The following is a 27,656-nucleotide window of genomic DNA, read 5'->3' as shown; positions in this document are numbered from 1 at the left end:
TTTTCACAGAAAAACAAAGTTTATTCTTCTTTAGTTATTGAGGGGACATTTGAAGAGAAGGACACAGGGAATGGCACTGCAAATACTGTCACCAAAACCAGCAGGAAGTGAGGTGAATTTATTCTCCCAAATGTCTGACTTCACATCCTTATAGGAAAAAAACCCCCAAAATCTACCCCTCATAAAACCCAAAGAAACAACAATACCAATTAAAAAAAAAAGCTTCACTGTTGCTTTGAAAACTGTGGTTTGCAGTTCTACCCGAAGTTTCTCATGCCCAGAAGAACCTATGCAAGGTAAAAGGGTGAAAGCTGGCAGTGAGACTGTTGAGCTTGTAGTTCTTGATCTTATGTCAGCCTCCCATGTAAATGGATTTTTCTACTTCTGATCCAAAATTCCACAAACTATTCTGAAGATTTCCAGCAACTGAGGTTAATTAACCACAGCTGCTTACTATTTTTGAAGGCTGTTGCTTCTTGCTTTGGAAACAATGTCAGTTATACCAGGAGTCAAAGAATTTTCAAAACCACACAATATGAACCCTTCTGTGTTGTTTAGTATGAAATTGCACGGGATGAATGGAGACCACGACACAAACTGGTATAGTTGCTGGGAGTAGTTTCAGCCAGGTTCACCAATAATTTTTTTACTATTATTTCTCACATTAATAACAAAAAATAAGACTTTGCCCAAGCAGGCAAACAAGCTACAGGTTTACTTTTACCATGATAACCACAACAAAGGATATCTTTGTGAAGAGACTTGTTAAAAAGTTATTAAGAAGCAGACAGCATTATCCTGATAAATTTATTGAAGGTAGAATGGAGAAGGACACTTGGGTCAGGAATACTGACCCCCACAAAACACAGCAACCAAACAAACAAATAAAAAAGCCCGTATAAAATACATCACTTTGGTTATTATTATTATTATTTTGGGGATCAGTTAGTAACTTTTAAGGTTAAATTAAAAAATGCATGTATATATTACAAAAAGACATGACAATGTTTTTTACATCTTGAATGTTTTTTTTAATAAATTACAAATATTTACAGAGAGAAGTACATGTAAAAGGTCCTATCAAAAGTGACTTTTGAACATTTTTACATACAAATATACAGTATACAGTATACAAGCTGATCACTCATGCAGTACGGGTGCATATAGAAGAAGAAATTGTGGGAGTGGAAAGGGCAAAAATCAAAACAAGCGGAAAGCTGCAGGTTACCAGTGTCTTCTGATCTTTGGTTACCAGTGTCAGAGCTTCATGATTCTTTACACATACCAGGTTCAAAATGAACTAAACTGGCTTTCAAGTTTCACAAACAGCCAACATGTAAACATAATGAAAAACACCCCATAAATTGATGTTCTGAAAGCATGGTGTTCTTAATGCATGGTGGTTTTCTTTTTGATTCTTTTTAAATTTAATTATATACACGGCCTCAGTTTTCAAGTTTTTGTTCTAGTCTCAAGCAACTTAATATTTCCTAGGAATGAGTAGGAGTCAGATGACATTCTTCAAAAAATATGAAGAGCAAAGGCTTAAAAAGTCCTAAAAGTTTAAAAAATATAAAAAGCTTTAGGAAAAGCCCAAACCTGCTGTTAATAACAGCTTTGCTACAGTGCAACAACAAGCTGAAATGTAGTTTTATCACAGAATGAACCACTGTCAGGAGATGATCCATTTGCCAGGCATCTGGCAAATCTAGGACATAGCTTTGTCTAGAACCAAGACTAGAATATGCAAACTTCCACCATCTGGGCCTGTTGAAGGATGAAGTTTTTTTTTCTGACTGTAAAAAGGTACTGATAAAAAAGTGAAAGCTGATCAGTTTTTGATTGTTCACATTCATGCAAATATATATAACTTTGTAAATCTCTAAATATTAACTACAAAGAGGCTTTAGTGTGTTAGTAGAAAAACCTCATAAAACAAACCATATAACAAACAAATATTTTTTAAACTTTTAGGACTTTTTAATAAACCAAATGGTTTGTTAAAAGCATGTAAAAAATAATTCAAAACATTTTTTCCATGATTTGGCCTATTTGTCCTCACATAGTAAAACTAAAAAAGGATGTTGTTTTTCCTGAGGAAAGAAAAATAGGCACTGGAAACAGTTCAGCCTGTCTTCAAAGGGCTTCTTGATGAAGCTCTGACAACTTCATTGCTTGTGGAAGGGAAAAGGTAGCACCTCCTTCATCACTGAATTCTCCTGTTTGTCTTCCATGTTTGTTTGGGCAACAAAGCAATCATTTGCTTATGCTTTAAGATCTGAAACAAAAGAATAAGAAAAGCACCCAGGTAAATTACTATGTCTTTTCTTCTAGAAACTGAACTGGGTACACGAGAATACTGCAGGCTTTAGATACTAATGAGGGCTGTGAAGATGCACCAAGACACTGTCCCATGACTTGTTAACAATCCAGTCAGAGGAGGTACTTCACCAATGGTAGCTGATTGCCTCTAAACATTTTACCCAAATTATCTGTTTAGGATTAAGCACATTCCTGTGCAACTGGACCACATTTAGAACATTTATTACTTACTGCCAGCTACCTGCTAAGCAGCTGTTAACCTGTGAGGTTCTTCTGACTCCATGACTTTGGATCACATAATCAGGCAGTTAAGACACTACTTCAAATGTTTTATATACATTATCTCAATATAAGTGGTGCATCACACATGCACGTGTTGCTGCTGCTATTTCTTCCACACAATAATGCCAGGTGCTTTTGGAGGTTTCTCTTTTGAGGATTGAAAATACAGCTCTTATTTGACAAGGAGACTGAAGGCCAAGGGAAGTTACAGTGCAGGAAGTTCAAGACTACATGCCCAGCCTAACTCACCACATGAAACATGCATCAGCCTCTAACCAGGCTGGTTTCCAACAAAGCACCCACAAGCCCACTTACATCACTGTTTCCACCTTGTTGCAAACATAGCAACTCTGTAAGGGGAAGCCACCTGGATGTGCCAGGACACATCCTTTGGTCTTTGCTCCCATTTTGATAGCACTACCCGTCCCTTCCACTAATCTCTAGCTCAGCATCACACCAAGATAAGATGTCAGGAGACGGTGTAGGAGAGCAGAGGATGGTGACTATGGTACACAGCTCTGTAGATGATGACAAAAAGAAAGCTGCCCCTAGTCTGGTTCTCACAAGGTCCCTGGACAGGCTTGAAGTATTTTTATGATTCATGTGTTTAAAATCCAAGCAACATTACTGCTTTACCTTACTGATGATACTAAAGAACACAACCAAAAAGCCAGGTGGGTGGGTGTGTGTGTGTGTGTGCACACGCTATTTCCTTGTGTCTGTGCAGTGAGAGGGCCTGAATATGAAATAGGGTTCTGTCACTTTACAGCTTCAAGGGTAAGCACCAGGTTTCATACCCACCCCCTACCCCCAGAACACACAAAATGCTCTGTTCTCAGGTGGTTTGCAAACAGAACCAAAGCAAGCACAGCTGCATCTGGTGCCTCAGCAGGACATAAGAGCAGAGCAGTTCCAGATGCTAAACCTTTAAGGGTGACTCAGGAGCACAGCTGTTTAGCCCAGCAAAGCAGCACGTCACATGGACCAGGAATAATACACTGAGTTGCTTCATTTGGCTTTCAGTATTGCTCATTGTGAGCTAACAGGATCTTACTCAGCTATTACAACACACCACAACTCCCTCTGCAGCTATGCAGACTATTCCAAGTCCGTTTCCTCGTTTCATGACAAATTCATCAGCAGTTTTGTCTGCATCACAGAGTCAGGTTTTTTATACTCAGTCCTAACTCTCTCCCAGCCTCCCATTCATTCATGTTTTTTCACATTCAGAGATTTTTGCACCCCTCTTTTCAACATTGTCTTCAGCAAATATCAGAATTTATAGATGCAATTGCTTGGCTGGTAATTCAACAGAAGTATCAAACTTGGCAGAACAAAAAACCCTGCAGCAGTAAGGTGCCACTTGCTTTCACACTGCTGTGCATTTTGAGAATGTTTAAATGGATTACCTGCACCAGCAGACTCCAAAGTGGGTGTGCACAAGGCAATCCATTGTGGTGCAGGAAAAAAGTATTTTTGCACCAGTAATAAAATTTTAAAAATATAAGTACTATTTATTTCATCATTATAATTTTTAAACCTTTATTTTGTGCATATTTTATAATGTATGTCATACTTGAGAATGGTAATAATTGTATATAACTTATAAATACACATAAGTAGGTGTGCATGTTCAAAGTATTTTACTGATATGGTAGACAATCACAAAAGGATTGGTGACCACTCACCTACAATAGAAATATCAGAAATTAGTGTAAGAGGCCCACAGTTACACCACTCAAGTAAGGACTGTATAACAGACAAAATGACATTTTTCTTTTTTTTTTCCAAGAAAGGAAAATTATTCAGTGTCAACCTCAGTGTCAGTCAGCACACTCTCCCAAGACAGAGAGCTCCACCCTCACATACATTCTTTAGCACCGTTGGAAGAGCTGTCCAGGTGCACCCCATTTTCACCTTCTGCATCCTGGGTCGCTTCTGCAAGGACAAAGGCAATATTCAGACAATCCTGGACCTCACAACACTCTGCCTCTCTGCCCCAGATGGATCAAGAACAATCTGATTGAGATTTGGACCATTTGTTTGGCAACAATAGTAACCCTGACCAACATGCCTCACTCCCATGGGATCACCATCCAACACCTCCCTTCTCTCCTCCATTCCTGATCTGCACTGTCTTCACAATCCCTCCACAAGCACAGGAAGCACTCAGTGCCTGTGGTGCCACCCATTAGGTGGTATGAGGCAAAACTCACACTGAACAAAGACTGCTCCACAGTCCAGGCACTACCTCCTTCATTCATATCATGGCCATCTGCATGGTTTCTGTGTGCATACACAATATAAAAAGGCTCCTGAGAGCATCCAAAGGAGGGCCATGAGGATGGTGAAGGGTCTGGAGGGGAAGCCTTATGAGGAGTGGTTGAGGTCTCTTGGTCTGTTCAGCCTGGAGGAGACTGAAGAGAGACCTCACCACAGTCTACAACTTCCTCATGTGGGGGAGAGGAGAGACAGGTACGATCTCCTCACTCTCATGACCAGTGACAGGACTCAAGGAAACAGCTGAGTCAGGGGAGGTTTAGGCCAGATATCAAGAAAGGGTTTTTCACCCAGAGGGTGGTTGGGCACTGGAACAGGCTCCCCAGGGAAGTGGTCACAGCACCCAGCCTGACAGAGTCCAAGAAGCACTTGAACACACTCTCAGGGATATAGTGTGATTTTTGGGGTGTCATTGGCAGGGCAGGAGCTGGAGTCAATCCTGATGTGTCCCTTCCAACTCACCAGATTCTATGATTCTATGAAGGGATCATGGCCAGTTTGCCTGCTGGGTCAGTAGCACTCACTGCTCCATAGAACAGGCACTTACCTTCCTGATTTACACCATTCTTAACTATCTGCTTGTCTTTCATGTCATTCTCATTCAATGCTCTGTCTGAAAAGAGATCAGAGAACAAAAAGAGATCAGGGAACGGCAGTTCCTGAGGAGCACAGTCCATGGCTTCTGCCCCTCCCCAGCACAGGCCACACCTTCCCTCTGCACATTCAGTGCTGCTGTGCTATCAGCAAAAGCCCTGCTTGAAATTGCTTTGTTCAGAGGACATCATAGCCTTGCCTGCTATTTCCCACCCCTAGAGCAGTGACTGCCTGTTCCCCAGGTGCTGCTGGCTGCACTGCATAGAGGTGCACTGACTCCCCTGCCTGATGTTCCCATTTTATTCTGCAACAAAATAAAGGATTTTATTTTCTGTAACTTGTGTCCAAACGGACAACCTTTATCTATGGACCTGATTTCTCTCTTGCCTGAACTGTGTGTTTCCCTCCTTTCTACTTTAAATCAGGTGTAAAACAATTCTCCTTTTCCTATACCCAGGTCTATGTATATGGAAACAGTCACACAGGTGATGACACAATCCTGCAGTGCACCACACCTTCACCATCAACTACACAATCCCTGTTTCTTCAGATGAAAGAAAGCTGTTCCATACCCACTACAATACATGCAGGAAGAATAAACAGCAAACCTCAGGGGCTTCTGAATTTTTTTGAGTTTCTTTTTCCTTATTGTCATCATTGGTGATTATTTTTCCTTTATAGGAAATACTTCTGCTTTCTCCAACCCCTTATTATCGGCCACTTGTGGAAATGGTGGAAGAGTTAATGAGTGAATGAATCACTAGTGCAAAAGACTGGGGAAAAAACTGACATTTTTTCTCAAGTTGAACAATAATGTTCGATTTCACTAGCCCTTTGGCATTAAAAGAACTTCTAGAAAAAATACAGGTCCCAGAACTTCCTTGAAATTCACACTGACTGGACTAAGAAAACAAAACTGGAGCTTTGCTTAACTGCCTGATGAAGGCAGTCAAAAGACTTTCCTAAAGCACAAAGCAAGAGGAAGATACAGCAGGCGTTGTTCCTTAGAGAACAACATTTCTGGATGAAGTATCTCCCAAATATGAATTTTGCAAGCTGCTAAGCATCCCATCTCTAGACTGACGTGCTGAAGCTCTTATCTTTCCTCCATGCTTAGTTCTTCTCCCCACAGATGGCAAAAGCAGCATCATTGTCATCATATCAAGAGGGAAGGTGAAGCCCCAAGAAGGTGTTTGCTCTGTGCTGTTTATCAAACCCAGCCTCCAGGTCTTTCTTATTTCTCCTCTACTGATCTACCCATCAACATTTACTGTTCCTAAGGCAACAGGTTCTTCTAGGCCAACAGGGGAATGGAAAACTCTGGCACAATATGCAACTCAGCCCTAAAGTGACAACTTCATTATAACACTTTCTAAAGATATTCCTGAGAACCACTATGTTATGCCACTTTAAGGACTCACAATTAATTTCAACTTTAGCTTCCCTCCAGCAACCACTTAAGGTCCCAGACTATGACCAACATTGTTTATATTTGTGCCTACAACTTCACAAAAGTCTTGCCCATGTAGATCTATTGGTAAAGCTGCACAGATCTGCCAAAAAGAGCCAGAGATAGCTGAGAATCAGCATCTACTTTTTTTACTTCATCTGTGTTGCACTAACACTGTAACTTTAAACCCTTGCTCTTTCCAGACCTTAAAGAATCTTTAATAGAAACATTATAAAGCAAATTTAAGTGCAGTACCAAAATGAGGTTTTTTGGGGGGTTTATTGGGGTTTTTTTCCTACCCATCCTCCTCATTTTCTCACTTTCAGATTCATCCATAGAATCAACCTCAGCGGGCTCTGAACCATGGGCTAGAACCACAGCTTTAACAAATGTAAGGTACCAGACTGAGCACCCACATGAAGGCACTGAGAGCTCAACACCAGAACAGTCCAAGAGGGCACTGAGCCTGCACCTGATGGCAGGAGCTCTGGCCATTCCCCACTGAAACACTGTTTGGGCTGGGAACAGAACATTTCTTAAGAATCTTCCCCTGGTTTCCCCCATCTGCTTGACTGTCATGGGGATTAATTTTGTTTGGTTCCTATAACAGACCACAGTCCTGGCAACAAGCTAGAATATGATAGCCAAATTCACTCCTAAGAAAGGGGCACAGACTAAAGGAGTTGTCCCCCTCCCTAGCTGCTCACTGTATAAAGTGATTTCCACAGCCCAACACACAAGAAGCCAGAAAACAGCACAATCTTGCTGCAAATTAAGGAAGTAAAAAAAACCCAAAACAATTCAACAAACCACTAAGAAAAAAAAAAAAAAACAAAACAAAAATTCACAACCAACCAAACAAAAATCCTCCAAAAAAACAACAACAAAAAAACCCAAACAAACAAAAAAACAAACAAACAAACAAAAACAAACAAAAAAAACAAAACAAAAAACCCACCAAAAAAACCCCAACTCAATGCAGATTAGAATTTACGGCAGAAGCCCAGGCAGAGATCTGGACAGGAAGAGGGGAATGACAGATTGCCCTACAGTGTGCACTTTTCCAGCCCTCAGTCTGAGGCCAGCCCCAATTCTCCATTGTTAGAAAGGTAATTCACCTCCAAAGACAGCTGCTGACCAGGAAAATCTCAGGCCATTCACTGTCAGTAACTTTGCCAGCCCCACTAACACATTCACTAGATGCAGGTTCCTATAATCATCCAGTATTGGACCTCAAGTGAGATTTTGACTCTGCATGTGCCCACTTTGAAAACCAATTCAAAAGCTCAGACCCTGCAAAAAAGGAAATAGCAAATCAGACTCCCTGCTCCAACCAAGAGCAGGTGTTTAGAAACATTAATACCCCAATACAGGTTTCTGACCTCTCTCTGAGTTAGATTGTTGTTGGCTGTTCCCAGGGTAAAGTTGCTCGTGCTCTCCTATAAAGAAATTTATTTGTTTTAGAAAGTATGTATTAATGATCTGGAAACAAAATAACTACACTCAAAGAAAACTTACTCCTTTACCTCTCCAATGAAAGACTACACTGACACAATAAAAACTGACAAGCCCAGACCAAGCACCAGTCTGATTTCCACACATTTGTGACACTTTCTTACCTGAGCCATTCACTGGAGTCTTATTCTGAGCAGTCTTTCTTCCAAGTTTAATTATACCTGCACACAAATAGAATATTTGGAGAAATTACAAAGTTTTGTTCCTTTGCAAGCTTGTTGACAGCCTCCATCCATTCCATCCCCCTCTCCAACCCCCGAACCAAAAAATAATACACTTCACTAAAAACATGCAACTGAATACTGCAACTGGGTCTCCTATCACAGCAAGTCAGAACACATCTAATCAAATCTAAGGTGGAGCTTAACAATTTCTGATTATATATCTTGTACTTAAAACAGCAAACTTCTGCTGTTTGATTATACCTGTGCAATGTTTCTCCTACCATGGTATAACAGGTTTATTTTCTTGCATGTTCAAACCCCTATTGTTTCAAGGGAATCAACGGAATTGTTTTGATTCTAACTGATGGTCAGTTTTAAGTGACATTCTTTGTGTGTTAACACCAAGAGCAGTTTGTTTAACACCACCAACATGAACAAGGACACAGAAGGCACTTTCAGAAAGCCTCCAGATGACATCAAACTGGGGAGAGTAGGGGACATGCTGGAAAGCAGGCTTGCCACTCAAACTGACTTCAACAATCTGGAGAAACATGCTGGCAGAAAAGGTGTGCTATTCAAAGGCAAACAAAGTCCTGAATCTCTTAAGTCAGCCCATGGACCACCAGGGGCTGGGCTTTGCCTGGCTAGGAAACAGCTCTGCAGGAAAGGACCTGAAAGCATGAACAAGCTCAACATTACACAGAAAAATGTGCCCTTGCAGTAGAAGGCTTCCAAGTACTGGGCTGTGTTAGCAGAAGAGCAGTCAGCCCATCAACACAAATAATTCCTCCTCTCTATTCGATATTGGGGACACCACATGTGGAGTACTCTCTCTAGTTTTACATCTCCCAATTAATGTAAAAACACCGTGTTTCTGAAGTTAGTCCAGCAAATGTCCACCAAGATGTCTAGGGGCAGGAGCTGTGCAAGGAGGTGCTGAGAGAACTGGCTTTGTTCAGCCTCAAGAAGGAGGATAAGACGATGGTGGCTCACTGCAGTCTACAACTAACTACAGAAAACAAAAGAAACCCCTCTCAGAAAAAACCAGGAGGCAATGGCTACCAGTTGCCAAAGGGCAATCCCTTACAGAAATAAAGACAATTTCCTTCCCTACAAGAGTGATTCAACAGTTCAACACTTGCTGAAAGAGACTGGGAAATTCCCACCCTTGGAACTATTCAAAGTTTGACTGGACAAGGCCTTAAGCAACCTGATCTAGCTTTGAAGTTGGTCATCCTTTGAGCAGCAAGTTGGTTGAAACTTCCAGAGATATCTTCCCACCTAGTTTATTTTATGATTCCATGCCAAAAGAAACTAAATGGACAATGAACAGGAAAGCAAAAGGTCCACATGCAATATATATCTATTTATGTCCTGATCAGAATATCATCAATTAGTCCTTCCCAGATGGGAGATGCCTCCAGTACTCTTCACCCTGCAGCCACCTCCAAGTGGTGGCCCCATCTGGAAGTCAACATGAATCTTCCATGCAGAGCAGGCATAGGATGAAGAAATATATTCCTGTTTGGGACTCTCTCCAACACAAGGAGAAAATACGGTGTGCCCCTCTTTTTCAAGTCAGAAGACAATTTAACACAGAAATCCAAAAATGTGGCAGAAAAGGCTACAGAGTGATAGCCTATAATTACTATTTCTGATTAAACTGTCAGATTTACAAAAAAGATACTTGAATTCAGTGTAGGGATGGATCAAAAAACAAATACAGAACTCCAAGATGATGGCAACACAAGCTGTCAGGAGGCACAGAAGGTCCCATTTATCAATTGACCACACTGAGTTGTCAGATTGGACTCAACATAGGATATTCAGATCTGGTACAAGCCGATTCCAACAGTAAATGGGATCTTGAGGGCAGCTTTATAATGCTCTTAAAAATTAGGCTGTGAAAACAGACTCAGTTAAGAACAGGAGAGGCTACAAATACTTGGTAAGTAGAAACACACTGTAAATCAAACACCCAGTCTGAAGGAGAACTATGCAAATACCAGCTGCAGTGTTTCCTAGGACTCAGAGCCCAGTGTCAGAATGCAAGAAAGTCCAGTACATTATTTCCTTCAAATCTATTCATTTTTGCCTAAATTGGACTTGTTTCTTCTACTGATTTTACAAAACACTTGCTGGTCAGAAATTTTCACACGTTCTACAGAACCTTAGATGAGTATAATCTGGAAGCACATAAAGCTCAATTAGGAAATGTTATGCATACCTTTCCTGCGCAGGAATTCTAGGATTACCAGTAGGATAACAGGTACAATAAGGAAGGAAATAAGAATACGTCTATGTCGTTTGTGATAACTGTCTCCTTTAAAAAAAACCAAAAACTATAATGGTTAGTTAGAAAGCAACTGTATGATACACTAGTACAGTACAGCTACAACCCCAAATATGTTTTATAGCTATTTTTTAAAAAGTAACCTCAATAAATTACTGCACCAGAGTCAGTTTTAGCAAAACCCTGAGCCATCTCCAGGACAGTTACATGTTAAGTACCTCATTTCAGTGAAGGCACATCACCACTTGAAAGGCAATGGCTATTCCAGTTCTTGGCCTATGAAAGGCTGAGCCAGGTTTCAAACAAATGAAATTTCAGCAAATATCTTGTATCGGATTTTGTCTGCAAGGTTTTGATGGTTTCTGTGAGAAGATGCCAGAAGCTGCCCCCATGTCAGGTAGAGATAATGCCAAGCTGGATGTGCTGCTGGCCAAGGCAGAGCCCATCAGCAACTGTGGCAGTGTCTCTGGGATAACACTTCGAAGAAAAGGGAAAAACTGTTGGGCAACAACAGCAAGGGGGAGAGGGGAGTGACAATATGTGAGGGAATCTGCCCAACAGACAGACAACCAAGGTCAGTGCAGAAGGAGATGCAGGTGCTGGAGCAGGGATTCCCCTGCAGCCCATGGAGGTCCCCACATCAGAAGAGGTGATGCCCAAAGGAGGCTGTGACCCCATGGGAAGCCCACACTGCAGCAGCCTCCTGGCAGGACCTGTGACCCCTTGGGAAGCCCACACTGGAGCAGTTCATGAAGAACTGAGGGAAGGACTCATGTTCATGGAGAAGTTCATGGAGACTGTCTCTTGTGGGAGGGAGCCCACACTGGTTAGGAGGAGTGTGAGGAGGCCCATGAGGAGGAAGGAAAATGTATAATGAGCTGACTCAAGCCCCATTCCTCATCCCCCTGTGTTGCTCAGGGAGACCTGCTCAGGTAACAATATTGGGAGCAAAGTTGAGGCTGGGAAGAAAGGAGGGGTTTCAGGGAAGTGTTTTAGATTTGCTCTTGTTTCTCATTATCCTGTTCTCATTTTGACTGGCAATAAATTAAACTCTTTTTCCAAAGTCGAGTCTGTTTTGCCTGTGACAGTAATGGCCAAATGACCTCTCTCTGTCCTTGCCTCAACCTATGAGGCTTTTATCATATTTTCTCCTTCCTGCCCCACAGAGGAGGGGGAGTGACAGATTAGCCTGAAGGGCACCTGGCAGCCAGCCAGGTCAACCTACCATATGTCTCACATCTAACAAGTTTCTCCAGTAAAGGAAGAATACTGTACTAGTAAACCATGACAACTACTTTTGCACAGAAATGAGAACTTTTGTCATTAGGGACTGCCTTACACACCCTACAAACCAGATGGTTCCAAACATATTCTCACTCTGTGTTTAAAGAAACCCTAAAAATTCAAGCCTCAAGCTGAAGGCTGTCCCCAAAGCAATAAGCAACAGGAGGGAAATTCTCTTTTCTATCTTATACCTCTCCATGAAGGAGGAAGGAACTATGCTCATTGACTCATGCACATGCTAGATGAGAAATTATTTAATCTTATTTTATTCATTATTTTATCTTATGGCTGCTAGATGACTCGCTTGAAATGGCTGAATAGTTTCACTCCAATTCATGGAGAGCATACAAAGAGGACAAGCTCCTAGCATTAATCACATAAGGCCAGAAGGTTCAGAAGAGATCTTCTAAGACCTCCTAATCTTTATTATTACTCAATCAAGGAAGTAATGGCTAAAGGTTTTATTCTGTGGAGATCCCTGTAAAAAGTATCTTTCCAAGGGGATCAAACTGTCATCCTCATACTTTTCACAAACTTTATACACACTTTTAGCCAACAAATCACTTCTGGTGCTTTTTACTCTTTGAATTCAACTTCCTGGGAAGTCAGGAGAAGCATTACAAAGGCCATGCTGCTTCCCAAACAAACCCCTCAGACCATTTATTACCTTTTTCTTCTGGAAGGCATTGAATCAAAGAGATTTCAGAGCTCCTTTCTGTTTGTGAATATTTAATGATACACGTAGCGTTGGTGGTAATATCAACATTCTTCAAAGGGATGGAAAGCTCCTGGTTCTGGTATCTGTGTGGATTGTTACTGAGCTTCCAAGTGTAAGTCAGAGATCCCTGAAAATTTGCTGTACAGTTTAATACAAGTTCATCATCACTGGTGCTGCAATTTATTTCAGGTTTTGGAAGAGAATCTAGAAGGAGAGAAAGCATTCTATATTACTTTAGTTTCTAAATTCCTTTTACTAGTTTCTAAAACATTCTAATTACTTTAGTTATTAATTTATAAACTATATAGAATTTCAGCACAGGACAAGGGATGGAGCAACAAAAGCAGCAGGAGAGTGCATAGATAAAAGTGTGGGGGTATGTGCAGACATGCCTGAGAGAGAAATGTGTTTCTGAAAGTGACCTGTAAACCTCCTGTTTGTGGTTCTCCCATTCCTAGTCCAAGAGTCCTCGTGGTTCACCATCCACAGGACTAATAGACACACTGGTCACATATATTTCCCCAAGACTCCTAGTGAGGCTGAGTAGATCTGCACAGGATGATGCCACAGATGTTCAGGAATGTGTAATATGCCTGCAGGAATATCTTTAATAGGTACATAATGCCTGGGATTACCTGGCCAGCTTGCTCAAAAAGTTTCATTGTCTACCTGAAAGTGCAGTGTGCCATCTTAGCCATTTGTTCAAAGTGGCTAAGCAATTTAAAAATAGAGACAAAGAACAGCTCCCTCTGTTTCTGTTTGCTTCCTTGACAAATAAACAACGCCCTTTCTAGACATTTTGAAGTGAATAGTGCTTCACATTCTTTATGCAGTTCTTCTGGTACTTACCTAACACAAGTTTGAAGTTTAACTGGTGTTCGTTCACAGAATCCCAGTACACTAACTCATATATGCCAGCATCATCCTTCTCCAAGTTAACTATAGTCAAGGATCCATTCTCCATAAGTACACTCCTGTTGCCAAGATGACCAAAATATGTTGGCTTGTTTGGATATTCCCATTCAGCCACTTTATTCTTGTTTTTCTTCCAGGTAATTTCCACTATTTTTTGGTCTATTTGTACTGGAAAAGTAACATTTTCTCCCATGATGCCAACTATTTCTTTTTGGTAGCCATGTGCTATAGGGGGCAAAAAAGAGAAAAAGTTACTTCAACAATTGTTTTATAAAACACTGCTTAACTAATGCCCTATTCAATATCAGATACATTCAAATTTAGGTTAGAAGCACATCACAAAGTTGCAAACTAAGGTACACCTCAGGTAAGAATTACCCAAACTCAGGCCGACAGCACAATTGTATCACAAGCATGGCAAAGGAATCCAGTTTCCACATTCTGGTCCCAGGCAGAACAATTGCCCCAATGATCTTCCCTATCCTAAGCCCTTCTATCTTCAGTACTTTCCCTCTGTTCACTTGAATTAGGCTTCCTGCCCATGATCTGGTGAAAAATATTAAATGAAGAATTGTCACCACCAAAATCTGTTTTAGGACCTTGTTGCAGAACACCCACACTGAAGTTCCTGCTGATCAAATAAACTGTAATTTTTCCAGTATGAAAATATTCAAGTTAGTAAAAAGCACACTTCTGATGCAAAACTGTTACTGAGTTCAAAGCATCTGCTCTGAAGTCATGGGAGAATTAGGGATTTCCCTTGAAATGTCACTTAAGCAAGTTTATTTCACAGCCAGTATGTGTGAAACAGCATCCCATCCTCTGAGATCTTGCAGAGCTGTCAGCAAGAATGAAGCTGCTCAGGAACCTCCACTGCTCTCAGCTTCGAATCAATTACATTCTGCTAAAATGCCCAGGCATTCAATATAAATAAATAAACCACAACAGAAGAGAGATAAGAGATTTTTCCTTAATTTTCATTGAAAACAGCTACATTTGTGAGGAAAAAAAACCTCTCACACTGATGTAACAGACAAAATCCTGCTGTGGGGAAAGGACCACAACCTTTAAACCAACAGCATCTCCGTGTCTCTGCTTCTGTCTTCAACAACCTCCCACTTCTAAATAGCTCCAAATGGCTCTAGAACAATTGCAAGATCACTGTCATGGCAGACAGGAACATAGACAAAAACACTCTGGTATTGAGTTCTAGTTACATTTGCATTTAGGAATCGATTTTGGTCCACAGTAGCTGGTAACTTTTTTACTTCTATGTTGAAGGAAGGGCATGGTTAAGCTACAAATAAGGTCTCACATTGAGGCAGGATTCCCAATCTGCACCATGTAAAATTCCCAGCAACTTAAATAGTTGCTATGCATCGTGAAACAAATATTTCAGATGTCTACTCCTCAAGCCAACTGGTTCCAAGTGACAACTAGTATTCTGGGTTTTATCTTAACCCAGATAATTTTAATTTATTCCTAAATGGCATCATTTTAAGGACACATCAATTCCTATATCCTGGCAGACAGAATGTCAGCTAGGCCTTCCTTTCCCACTGGCAAAGGACAGTGCCTGTCAGCTCTTCTGCCACACCACAGAAACACAGACTTTCTCTGACAGCACAATGAACACAAGCAATACAAACACATCTCCATGTGCTTGGCTAGAGAACTGCACACACCTCTCCTCCATGCCTTACTTTCTATGGAATATCCAATTTGTTTGCAATTTACCCATGGAAGCACTCTTTTCATGCCACTGGAGTTTGCAACTTCTTGTTGTCTGCACCTACACGGTCGCCTTTTCCAGGCACAGGGATTGTAGAAGTAATCAGGATAAGCTATCAACACCCACATCTGGTCAACACTACCTATCTGCTTTCTTCGTATTCTCCCCTGTTCAGGTGGATTTAAACATTTTACTCGAGCATCTCTTTCCACCTATCTCAATTCATGATTTCCAGAAGAAAAAAGAACTCAGGAACTCCAGACTTTGTGTCTGGAGACCACAAGATTGCAATACGCTGGGTAAGGTGGAACACTATTTTGATCTGACAAAGCCTGGAGTCTAGTTGGACACCTTTGTTTCCTAAAGACAAATTCCAGGAGTGCATATTCCTCAAGGAGTGCATATTCCTCACTGCTTAAGGACCTACGGTATTCCTAGTATGGAGAAATCCCCCCCTGCTCTTCCCACTGTGAAATTCTACCTCTAGGTAGCTTTGGCTCACAGAACACAACCAGGTTGTGGTGGCTTGACATCAGTATAAGCCAAACCACAGTGGCTGTTGACAAGAGCCTCCAGAAAGGACAGCAGCTGCTTGCTGGGCCCTGAGAGCACAAGCAAGGACAGCCACCACTGCTCAGCCAACCACTTACCCACAACCAGGTAAATGCTCCATGTCTTTACTCTCAGTTAGTCATAAGTGCTAGGCTGGAGTTATCAGGGCAAAGTTGTTGCTTCTTCAAGCCCAGGAGTGAGGCTGAAGGAAAGCAGAGCTGAAGAAAACCTACATTTTCTCTCCACAGGTTCTGCATGGCACAGGGGGATGTGCTGTCTTCAGCACACTCTCTTCTTGCTGGCTGGTGGAACAAAGGCTTGGCAGCAAGGAGCTGATGAGCTCCGCCCAAGGGCATTCAGGGCTCCCAGCAGCAGGACCAGGAAAAAGTTATTCTTCAAGGATAACAGTCATCTCCTCCCACCCTAGAACTCCAATCTCTGGGTTTATTTCCGTGTTTCACTGTTCTAGTGAAAATGTGAAGTCTCCCACTCAGTGCCGTCAGCTTCCTTTTTTCAAAGAAACCATACAGAAATATTGCATAAGCTCATAACCACACATCTTTGAGCTTCTGGAAAAGCATGTGTCATCATGTTTTCTAAATTCCTGAGAAACCCTTCCCCATATTTTCTACTTCATTTTATATGAAAACATATTTCCTATTCCACAGTGGTGAGCAAAGAGGGAGAAGTGACAACCAAACACTCTCTCACACACTCTTTTTGGAAGGCTAGAACTGCCTTTTCTTTAATTTCTCTGCCTTCTCCCTCTTTTCTTGCTGTAGCCTATTATTCTGAGATAAAGTTCACAAAATAGTGCTGTGCTATGGCCTCCAGTAGCCTCTGCAGAAACCATCAGACTACCGGCTCCTGTGTCTCCTAAAACCCTCTTCAAATTCCTTCTTATGCCAAGTCTTTATGTTCTTTCCTTCCAGTCAAATCACATGCCCAAAGTGGCACAGACAAAGAGGAGCTAACATTGTGTGGGCAAAGCCTCTTCTGCAAACCCAACATCTCACCTTGTCTACATCATCTTCTGCTCTTACTTCTCCAGCAGCCAGACCCACACATCCCAGTGCTGTACTCGAGTTTTAATACTCCCCAGACTACTTCTGACTCTTTCAGCATTTTAGCACGCTAAAGGCTGCTAAAATGCTGAAAGATTCAGTTCAGTTCAAACTAAGTAGAACTTAATTCTCCATTTACTAGCAATAAATGTTTCTTTACCAAATTTTTCTGCCTGGTTTGACTTGCTTCACTATTTTTCTTGGAGCTGACATAAAGCCTAGTTATTTTGGAGAACATCTGTAAGCTAAGACCTTTTTATGTTTAATGCTATCATTAATATTTTTGGTCTCAAATACCTATTTGATATCCATATAGGTATATATTAGGTCTATACAGGAAGCAGCTAGGTTCTCCTATTACCATTAAGACACTAACATTCCACCTGCTGAAAATGGGTGGAAAAGCCTTTATAAGTAGTTTATTTGCTTCAGGAGTAGGACTTTCTAAAGAGTAAATTTTTCTTTTAATTGTTGTAACTTCCCAACTACCCCCCTCTCTTCAGCTTTTTTAGAATTTTGAAATCCCCAGCAACTGTAACCACAGACAATTATGCTCCCTCCTAACCCTGAAAACCACCAGGTGCAGAAAACCCTGAAATAAATGTTCAGAAGGACTATGAGAACATTCACCAATCATAGCCTTCTGAATTCCCCCACAGGCCACAAAAACAATCCACTTCCCAAACTCCAGAAAGAAAGCACTTAGAGCTATGGTGTAAAAGCACAGACAAAAGCTACAGCCAGGGGAGAGAGAGCACAGATAACCATAAGCTGTAGCAGCAGCCCAGGTTGTTGCAAGATAAAATCAGATAAAATTTGTGCAGGAATGAATTCAAATTCTACATATAACATCCAAATCAGAGGTGTTCTCCTGCACACTGCAGCACGTTCAGAGACGTGTGTGTTGTTCTCCTGGACAATATGGGCCTGCATCTACAGAGCTCTACACATCAGCCAAGGGTGGCACCTACCAACAGGCCTGGGTCCCTCCCTACCACAAAATCCATACCTTCAGTCATATCCCTCAGCAAGGGCCCAACAACAGGCAGCATTCCCATGTAGAGGCTACCCAGTCATTTTTAAACTATGCATGGGGATGACTTACCAATTCTTCCTTCTCCCTTTTTTTGTCTGCCTGTTCCTGCACTGGAATAGGCATGCAGAGAGCACAACCTGCTGACAGACTGAACTTCACACACATCCCCACTCCAACTAAAGAAACAACAAAAACACCCACAGAAGGATTGTAATTCCCGGATGTGACTCACTGTGGGAACACCAGTGCTCGTGCATGGAATGCAGTAGAAGTGAGCAAAATGCAGAACAAGAGTGAGAGCCTAGAGGAGGGGCGAGCACTGATCCCTTCTCTGCGGTGACCAGTGACAAGACCCAAGTGATGGCCTGAAGTTGTGTCAGGGGAGGTTTAGGTGGGATATTAGAAAAAGGTTCTTCACCCAGAGGGTGGTTGGGCACTGGAACAGGCCAGGGAGGGAGAGGACTGGGAATCGCCACTTTTTGCACTGGTGAACTGTTACAAAGGATAATTGAGTCCTGCAGATTATTGATTATTTACAGTCTCTAGGCTTTGCTTAGGGACAGAATTGACTTGCATTGAAGCCTGCCTTGAACTATGAAAAAAGCAGCTGTTTGAAAGCAGTCCAGAGGCACTAGACCAGGTTGCCTAGAGAATGGATGCCCCATCCCCGGCAGTGTTTAAGGCCAGTCTGGATGGCACTCTGAGCAATCTGGTCTAGTGGAAGGTGTCCCTGCCCATAGAGAGGGTTGGAACTGGATGACCATCAAGGTCTCCTCCAACCCAAACCATTCCATGATTCCAAATCCTCTGGTCACTTATTCCTAGCATCCAGACAGCAGCACTTCCTGTGCTGTACAAGCACATCTTCATGTAGGCTCTGTAATCAATGGCACTGGGAAAATAATCTGTCTTGGTAACTCTTTCCTTCAATCGGGTTCATTTTCAGCCAGATCATCTTTGCAGTTCTACTTATAAAGGATGACACAAACTGATGCCACAGACAGGAACTGTTCCCAACCTGTGGCAACACCAGCTTAAAAACACTCCAAATTACAACCTCTGTCCCTTACAAACCCTGTATCACCCAGCCAGCCCACTGTCATACCACCCTGAACAGGGCCAAAAGGCTCTCCTGAGGCTGAAAACAGATAGGAGGACTAGTAAGGAAAAAACAAACAAACAAACAAACAAAAAAAAACAACAAAAAAAAAAACTAAACAAACCAACAAAAAAAACCAAAAAACAAACAAACAAAAAAACCCCAAAAGCAAAAAAAAAAAAAAAAACCACACACAAAAAACCCCCCAAAATAAAAAAAGCTACACCCATTTTTAACACCTTTAACACACCCAGAATCAAAGGAGTCAGTGTATGCAATCGAGAGATGATCTTCACTCTCTAAAGTCTAAGATCATTAATAACATTAAGGCAAGAAACTATCTGAAAAAAATTTCACTCTGTTCATCCTATAGTGCTGAATAGGAATGGCAAAAATATTGTTCCATTTTGGTTTTAACATGACATAACAACCTCAGCTTTTGTCAAGAGTTTTTAAGGAGAGGGCAAAGGTTTAGTTTGACGTTTTTTCCCCTCTGTGTGTGGAATTTATAACTGATTATAATTCCTCTGTTTATTCAGGAAGATTCAAGGGTGAGGGGACAGAACAACACAAGTAGGTGTCAGCTTCATAGTGCTGATAACTGATTTTTCCATTTATACTATTTAATATTGTGTTTGACATTTCTACTAGCAACACAGAAAATAACCACATTCCACAAACAACCTGAATTTGTTAGGAGTCCAGATTTTCCCACATTCATTGCAATGCCTTACAGTGTAGTTCCTATGACACCTCTCATGGAGTGGAGAGACACAGAAGAAACATGGAGCAACCCCAGTGTTTTTCTGATTTTTAAAAGTTTAGAAAGGAAGATATATTTGTGTGTACAGAGAAAAAAAAAACCAGGAAATTTAAAAATAATAATAAACAAAACAAGCCCAAACTTGTTGAACGGCCTAATGACACAGACACAAAAATCCACATTGAGGGAAGTTTGCTTTCTATGCTGGTCACTCTCAGAAGAAGTCTGAAAGAAAAATCATTTTTATCAGCTCTCAGGTTGTTAGTCTGTGCTCAGTACTGTAGATGGCAACTTCTGCTTTTAGGTGAACCAGGTTTTCTCAGTTTAACTCAATTTTTATAAAGAAGTTAAACTGAGAAACAAAGCAGCCATTAATGCAATCATACAATGAAAATGGCATTAGGGAATAGATCTGAATATGCAAGAACTAGAAGGCAAGAACTAATACTGCATAAAAAAAGAGTTGATGCTCAGAACACTGAAAGAGTTGTGTGGCTTTCAGATGAGCCTTACTACTTATCAGATGCAGAATGCTTCTAGATGCTCTAGTTCACATATCCAGCTTACTTCCCATACTCCCTCTCCTTTTGGGGCAGGATCTTGATGCAGCTAAAGCAAGTTTGGCTGCCATCTGCAGTGAAACAGAACATCCTCACAAGTGTGGCTTGCACTGTGATCCCCCTCTTGGCATGGTATTATTTATTCACTTCCTCCACAGGGAGGACAAAAAGATTTCTCTGCTGTTGGAACCCAGGAAATTCCTCTGGCTGCCCTGCAGGACTCGAGCCCCTGCCTGGGGGACTCAGAGACCTTGGCACAGAGCCCAAAACCCCTGTGCCTTTGATTTAGCCCTTGGAAAAAAACAATTACCAATCTTTATATGAAGAATTACAAGTCAAGAAAGTTTAAGGAGAATGATAGTGAATTTATCACAGGGTGAAAAATAGATTTTTGGGGTTTTAGAATGGGGGCTCAGGGTCCCAAGATGGACGAATTTGGGCATGCCCTGTCCTTCTTTCTTCTTCTTAGCCTCCATGTTCCGGGTGATGCTGGCACCTTTAGATTGGTTTAGAGTAGAAACTCACTGTCTAACATAGGTGATAGGTGTTGGAAAGTTGTTGTAAATAGTGTACAAGTAATTTTTAGTATAAAAGACAACACCGCCTCTGAGGTGGGCAGTGTGCCTCAACTCGGCCTGCCAGACAGACCTCGGTGGGTGGGAGAAAGAATGTAATAGATAAGAAACAATAAACAACCTTGAGAACGAGAACAGAAAAATCCTGACTCTTTCTTTAACAGCCAGGCTGGGAAAAAAGAAGCTTGTACGTATCTCAGGGTCACTCTGATCAGCAGAAGTCGCGAGACTCTGTGGGTTCCTTCACCAAACTAGGCCACAGATACCACACTGACTTTCTTTCCATCCACAGACAACATCCAGGATCCCAGATCTGAACAGTTTTGTCTTGAACTTCCAAGAACTGAATGAGCATGCTCTTGGTAGGTCTAAAATCAAAGTCCTTCCATAGCCTTGAGGTGAGGTTTTGTGCTGTAATTGACAAGTCTGAGGTTTCACCAGATAAAAAACTGACTTAGCCTGGCATTGTGAAAAGCAGGAATCCCTATGTGGTGAGCAGGAATTCTGAAGGCACCAAAGCTACACTGCAGCTTCTGACTTCCACATGGGAATGAAGAAGGACATCTTCTCGCCTACTCCAGACATTCAGCAGCATGACTGGGATAAGTGAAGAGCTTTTAATTTGGATGGAGAAAGGATTCTGGAGGGGAAAGCTGACAAAGGATGAGGATCTAACAACAGCATCCTGTGTTTAGAACAGGTGTTTGCAAGGCTAGAAACTTGCATGCCAAGTTGAACTGCTACTGATTTACTTCATGCACTAGATCAGTATGAGTTTCAGGGCCTTGATTTTCACATGGAGAGATGATGGGTTATTTTACCTTGTTAAAATTAACATGAAATATTTACACATAGTCAACACATACATAACAGCAATAACGCAAGCATACAAACAAGAACATGGTGTGAAACCCTGGCTATTTAGTTTAGTGAACAACAGTAAAGTGTTTGCATTCCCAATCTTCCGCCCTAATCAACCACTTTAGAATCAAAGTTTTACAGAGAAGACAACAGAACTAGCTAAGTTTTTCATTAAAGGAGGACATTATGATACTTGCAGCCACAATTACACTCTCTAGCTGTCTAAGCAGCATCACCTTTTCCTTTCAATTGTAAGTTCTTAGGAACCTGGAATTTTTTTTCTCTAGGCAATTCTATAGCACGTGGACTGAGTGCTCAGAGTAGCAGCAGCACTCCAACTTACATAAGTGCCTCGACTCACAGAGAAAGTTACAAGAAGATATTCAGTTAATCATGCCTTAGTCACACTCATTTAGAACTCGTCAAAAGCGCTGCAGGTGAGATGAGAAATTGCAGCTAAGGCTTAACATGGGCACAGTCATGCAGGGTGCAGTGTCCCGGCTTCTCCCCTGGTCCTCCCTGCACACCGGGATCCCCAATGCTCTCTTACAGAACAGGATCTCTCCATATCAATTAAATAAAGCAAATTGAAGACCTCAGGAATTGAAGACCCAATGCTTTCTTACAGAACAGGATCTCTGCATATCAATTAAATAAAGCAAATTGAAGACCTCAGGAATGGTATGAGGAGGAAATCACAGGGAGGTGCTCTGAGCTCTCAGCAATAGAGAAGTTCCTTTTTAAACAGGGGAATACAATAGCTCCTATTTTAGGCACATTCATGAAACTCCCAAAGCAAAAAAAAAAAAAAAAAAAAAAAGAAAACGGAACAAAACAAAAATCCAAAACCCAAAGTCAGAAGGAATGATAAGGTCTTCATAGATTAAATCATGCTTTTTGGCCCATCTAACAATAGTAGCTCGCTCTGATGACAACAAGAACGTCTGTACATCCATCTTCAATTTCCAAAATGAACAGATTTTGTTTATCCTCCTCATGTTCACAGCCCAGTGCAAGGGCTATGCGGGTAAGGATTATGCTCCTAAGGCACAGCGGTGGCATTTGGATTAAGATTAAGAAGCCCTTTGATTATTTCAGCAGCAGTCAACGGTAATCATTTACTTGTACCACAAAAATCATACACATCCCCACCCCAAGCTTCCCGTCAACGCAAGTTTGAAGCAAACGGGGCACAGGAACTTGCCGACAACAGGGAGGGGAGCTCCTGGACGTGCGGACGGCCGATACACAAGCCGATGTTCTGGTTTTAGTCGCGGGACCGAAGCAGCCGCTCGGTGGTGCCCGCCGCCTGGGCAGGGCAGGAGCGGCCGGGGACGCCCGTCCCGCAGGGAGCCACTGTCACAGGGATCGTGAGGGGCTGGCGGCGCCGGAGGCAGCTCCCCGGGCACCTCGGGGCTCCCGGCTCTCCCAAATCCCTGCCGCGCCCGGCTCCGGAACACGCCCGCCCGAATGCCCGGGGAGCGGCGGCCGAGGGTGCCCCGCTCCCGCTGCCCCGGGCGGCATGGGGACAGGGACAGAGGGACGGAGGAAGGAACGCGAAGGAGTCGGGAAAGGTCCCCACCGCGCTCTCACAGCTTACCCAGGAGGAGCGAGAGGCACAGGAGCGAGGTCAGCAGCCACATGGGCGCCTGCATGGTCACTGCCCCGGCAGAGCCCAAAGCCGGCAGCTGCCGCGCCCGTCCCGCCCCAGCCCGCCGACAGCCGCTTCCGCGGGGAGGGCCCCGAGGAGGCTTCAGCCGGGAGCTCCGGGGCGTGGGGAACGGAGGGTTCGGCCTCCCGTGCGCCCTGTGCGGGGTCGGATGCCACACACGGCCTTGCAGTGCCAGCGAAGGGCGTTTGTGGCTTGTGGGGTGCGCCTCCAGGAAGTGCTGGCGACAGAAGCTGTTGGGTTGGTCTTACCTCAGGGAGGTTCAGCTGTGATAATTGAAAACGTGAAAGTAAATCCATTTAGTGTGGATGGGAGCCACGCAGATTAGGTGAAGAACGAATTTCAGCAGGCGGCAGGTAGCTCCGCCGCCTCCGAAAATGATCACAGAATAGATGGGTCAGTCCCAGCCCCGCTGCCATGAGCAGGGGAAGCTCCGGCTCCTAACACTCCCTGGAGCCTGGTGTTTGACCACCCTCGTGCTCCCAAAAATGTCCCCTGTTCTCTTCGAGGGACACCTGGTAATATCTGCCTTTGAGGGTGGGCCGCGCTCTCCTGTTCCACACAAGGTGAGGTTGATCTCTGGGGGAGGTGAGTGAAGGAAATAAATAGAACAGAAACCAACTCTGACTTCTAGGGGTTTTCTTTGACACCAGCTGCTCGGCAGCCCATTCACAAAACTCAAACACACTTAGATTCCCTTTCATGAGTGGATGACTGGCCTCTTGACACTACTGAGTGTTTTTGAGAAAGAAAGGCGAAACCACAACAGTTTGGAAAACGTGAGTACTCAGCAGCTACTGAAAAATTGCTGCTCTGACAGTGTTCCAGAGGCAGCTTTGAGACAGCTTCCCTCTCCCGGCAGTGAGTTGCTGTGAGTGGATGCTTCAACCTCCTTCGCCTGCATTCCACTCCCAGTGCATTACCCTGAGGTGCAGACCTTACAGCCCCAAAGCATGCTCAGCTCCCAGCAGCTTGTGTCTGTCAGTCCTGGGGAACACCAGCACAGCACAGTGCTGGGAGGGAGGCTCTCACCACAGGTTTGTCTCTCAGATTTCTCTCAGCACACTTGGCCCCCACACTCACTGACGAGCAGCTGTGTTCGACTATTCACCATCCCTTTGAGAGACCTCAGCCTTGCACTTCACACATCACACAGAGAAAAATAAATTGGCAGCCATGGATATCTCTAAGCAGAGGTCCTACCAGAGTAAACATTGAAGTAATCCCAGCTCTGAGGGATTTTTCCCCCTCCATCTAGGAGTTACTGTAAGATCCTTTGACTCACCGCTGAAGGCTGCAGCATGAGCTGGAATGACACTGCATCTTGAGCTGAGCAATGCTCAGTTCTTCTGAGCAATGCATTCTGAGCAATGCATTCAGTTCTTATAAAAACCTAATAATACTGATCCTTTCTCCATAGCTGCATTGGAATGCCATGACTTGTAGCTCACTTACAAATGGAGACAGGCCCATCCCATAAATTCCTTCTGCTCAGTGACATGGACACATCTGTCCCTTGGTTACCTTTTCCCTTCTGTTCTTGATCTCTGACAAGTGTCAAAGGGAGCCCCCTGCCCTGTAAAGGCTCCAAGTCAGAGTGTTTATGCCAGAAATGTAACATGGCCATCTTCCTGCAGCACTCTCATGGCAGGAGCACATGTTCTCTGCTGCTGACTCATCCTCTTGTCAGGGGAAATGTCCTCCCAAGATGTCAGAGGCTGTGGATTGAACCTTGTTGCTGGGAGAATGCTTCCAGGATACAGCTTTCCTGTAGGCCATGAAATCTTTGAGGTTAGGAGAGAGAAATTTGAAGCACACAGTTTCACTTTGAAACAGGTTATTTCAGGGTGGAAGGAACCACAGGAGGTCATGCACATGCACTTAAGGCAGGCCTGTGTTCTTCCTACTAAGCTGCTCCAAATTGTAGAAGATGATTAGGGCCTCACAGGGCAGAGAAACTGAGAGAAAAACTTGAACCTGGAGGCTGGTGCCCTCACCTAGACTCTTCTACTTGGTGATACATGGTAAGGATGCATTCTCCCTTATGCATACTTATACAGGCATACCAGGTGGAAGATCCATAAAGTACTCAAAAAAAGGCTCAGATGGCTGTTTTTCCTCCTTTCCTGACAGAGTACCCAAACAGGCTTGCCCATGTTTTCCCTTCCTCAGTTGCCAAAACATCTTTGATGCTTACCTCCTGCTCTGTCATTGCTGGGACACACTTCTGAAAGCAGGGAGGTCAACTTGCTTTGAGATGAGAACAAATCCTGCTTCTTCTGTCAATCCTGGGAACAATACACAGGAGACTGCATGCTTAACACAGGGCCATAGTTTCTACTTCACAGACAAATGACAGAAAATACAGGAGCTCTAAGACCAAGTATTCCAGCAGTAGGGGGGATCCAGAACTTAATGAACACTGAGCTAAGCTTGGGGTGTATTTCATGCCCTTCTTCAAATGCAAAGGCCACAGGGAGAGGCTTCAATAGTCATCATTTGCTTAGCTCACATTTGGCTTCCCCCAAGGTCTGGTGCTGCTCCCCAGCTGCATTGTTTCAAGTATCAAAAATCAGTTCTCCAGGCTGAATGAATTTTCCTGTGACCAGATTTCCACTTGACCACTGGGTATTGGCAGTGCTTACATGCCTCTGCCAGCTGTTGCTTTGTGGGTGAGGATTCGACACTTTCAGCTGAGCTGGGCACTTTCAGCAGTTTGAATGTGCAGACAGCACATTTTTAAAATTTGCTTTTTAATTAAAAGAATCTGTGCATAAAATCAAGTTTGTTTGCTTTCACTATCCCTGACATTCGCAAGCAAATCACACTGTGCTTCATGACTGTGTGCTGTAAGGGACTGTTAAAAGAAATATAAAGTGATTTGAAAGTCTTTGCAATAGTGCTCCCATTGCCATTATAATCACTCCCATTGGGAAGCAAAATAAGTGGCATTAACCTTCTGAATTAATATAACTGTAATTACACTGTAATTAAGTTCACAAGCAATAAACAGAAAACCATTTATACTAAAATAGCTTTACTAGTAAGAGCATTTTAAGCACAGAGTAACTTGAGTGGCTTTTGCTGTTTGTATAAGAAATTGCCATGGTGTGATGCTATAATAAAAACAAATCCAGGAATTATGAAATCTGAGAATTCAGAAAAAATACTGCTCAGGAAACAGAATTTTCAATTTCATTAAGACATTTCTTTTTTAAAAAAATCCAGTTTTGTGCATTTGCAGAATTATTAAGCACCAGGGTGTTGTTTAACAGCTCTGAAAATACACAAAATAAAACCAGATCTGCAAATCTTGGCCAAAATTATGTTTAACTCTAAGGCTGTCATAGTGGTGCCTGCTTTATATTACAAGTAATTTCAAAATTTCCATAGGACTTGGCAAAGAAGAAATGGGCCCATTGGAGTGCACAGGCTTTATCTTACAATCTGAGAATTGTAAGATAAAATAAGATGAATCTGATGCTGGGAATGGAAAGATGAAGCGTGGGCTGGAAGCCAGGAGATGGTTATTGGCATTGCAGTTTTCAGTCTTGGAAAATTGATTGGGTTGACAAACTCAGTCACATATTTGTGAGACACTGAGGACCTGCTTCTTTGACAATAAGAAGCCAGCTTGATCCTGGAGGCAAGCACTTCAGGGTCAGAAGGTATCTCTGCATGTATCTCTGGGAGGATGCAGTTGGGGTGGGATTCAATAGCCCTCCAGGCCAGGCAGCTGAGGCTGCCTAACTTTCAGTGAAAACTGGAGAAATTTATCTCAGAAGATTTGGAGATACAATGAACTTCTGCCTAAAAGAGCCCCAAAGCCTTCAGCTGGAGCAAACTGGGGTAAGGAAATCATTGCTATCACCAGTAGCTCTAACGAAAAGTAGTGTCTGATGCTTTTTGAAATGTCTTTCGTCATCTT

The 27,656-nt window shown here is 42.7% G+C and overlaps 2 protein-coding genes across 4 annotated transcripts in view; one reads left to right on the top strand and one right to left on the bottom strand.

Annotated features, from left to right (window-relative positions):
• Positions 1-23,924, bottom strand: CD58 (CD58 molecule). 3 transcript variants are annotated; one of them, XM_071433286.1, is made up of 9 exons: positions 23,660-23,924; positions 13,752-14,042; positions 12,852-13,106; positions 10,835-10,930; positions 8,548-8,604; positions 8,311-8,367; positions 5,432-5,497; positions 4,421-4,542; positions 1-2,278 (listed from the first exon to the last, which is right to left on the bottom strand). In XM_071433286.1, exons 1-8 carry the CDS (start codon positions 23,712-23,714, stop codon positions 4,466-4,468), a joined length of 954 nt encoding a protein of 317 aa, XP_071289387.1. In that variant the 5' UTR covers positions 23,715-23,924; the 3' UTR covers positions 1-2,278; positions 4,421-4,465. The 3 variants fall into 3 exon arrangements, with proteins under 3 accessions (XP_071289387.1, XP_071289386.1, XP_071289388.1); XM_071433285.1 differs by having other exon boundaries at positions 4,474-4,542; XM_071433287.1 differs by lacking the exon at positions 8,311-8,367 and having other exon boundaries at positions 4,474-4,542.
• Positions 23,478-27,656, top strand: part of PLA1A (phospholipase A1 member A) — a 20,895-nt gene continuing 16,716 nt past the window's right edge. Inside the window, exon 1 of the mRNA XM_071433282.1 lies at positions 23,478-23,688. Coding sequence (XP_071289383.1) covers positions 23,582-23,688 — 107 coding nt within the window. The 5' untranslated portion in view covers positions 23,478-23,581. The remainder of the gene's footprint in view (positions 23,689-27,656) is intronic.

The sequence above is a fragment of the Agelaius tricolor genome, unplaced genomic scaffold (assembly GCF_023055355.1).
Source record: "Agelaius tricolor isolate 1412-34295 unplaced genomic scaffold, bAgeTri1.0.p SCAF_9, whole genome shotgun sequence".
NCBI lineage: Eukaryota > Metazoa > Chordata > Aves > Passeriformes > Icteridae > Agelaius > Agelaius tricolor.
Note: the sequence above shows the minus strand (reverse complement) of the source record. Positions and strands in the feature narration are given on the sequence as shown.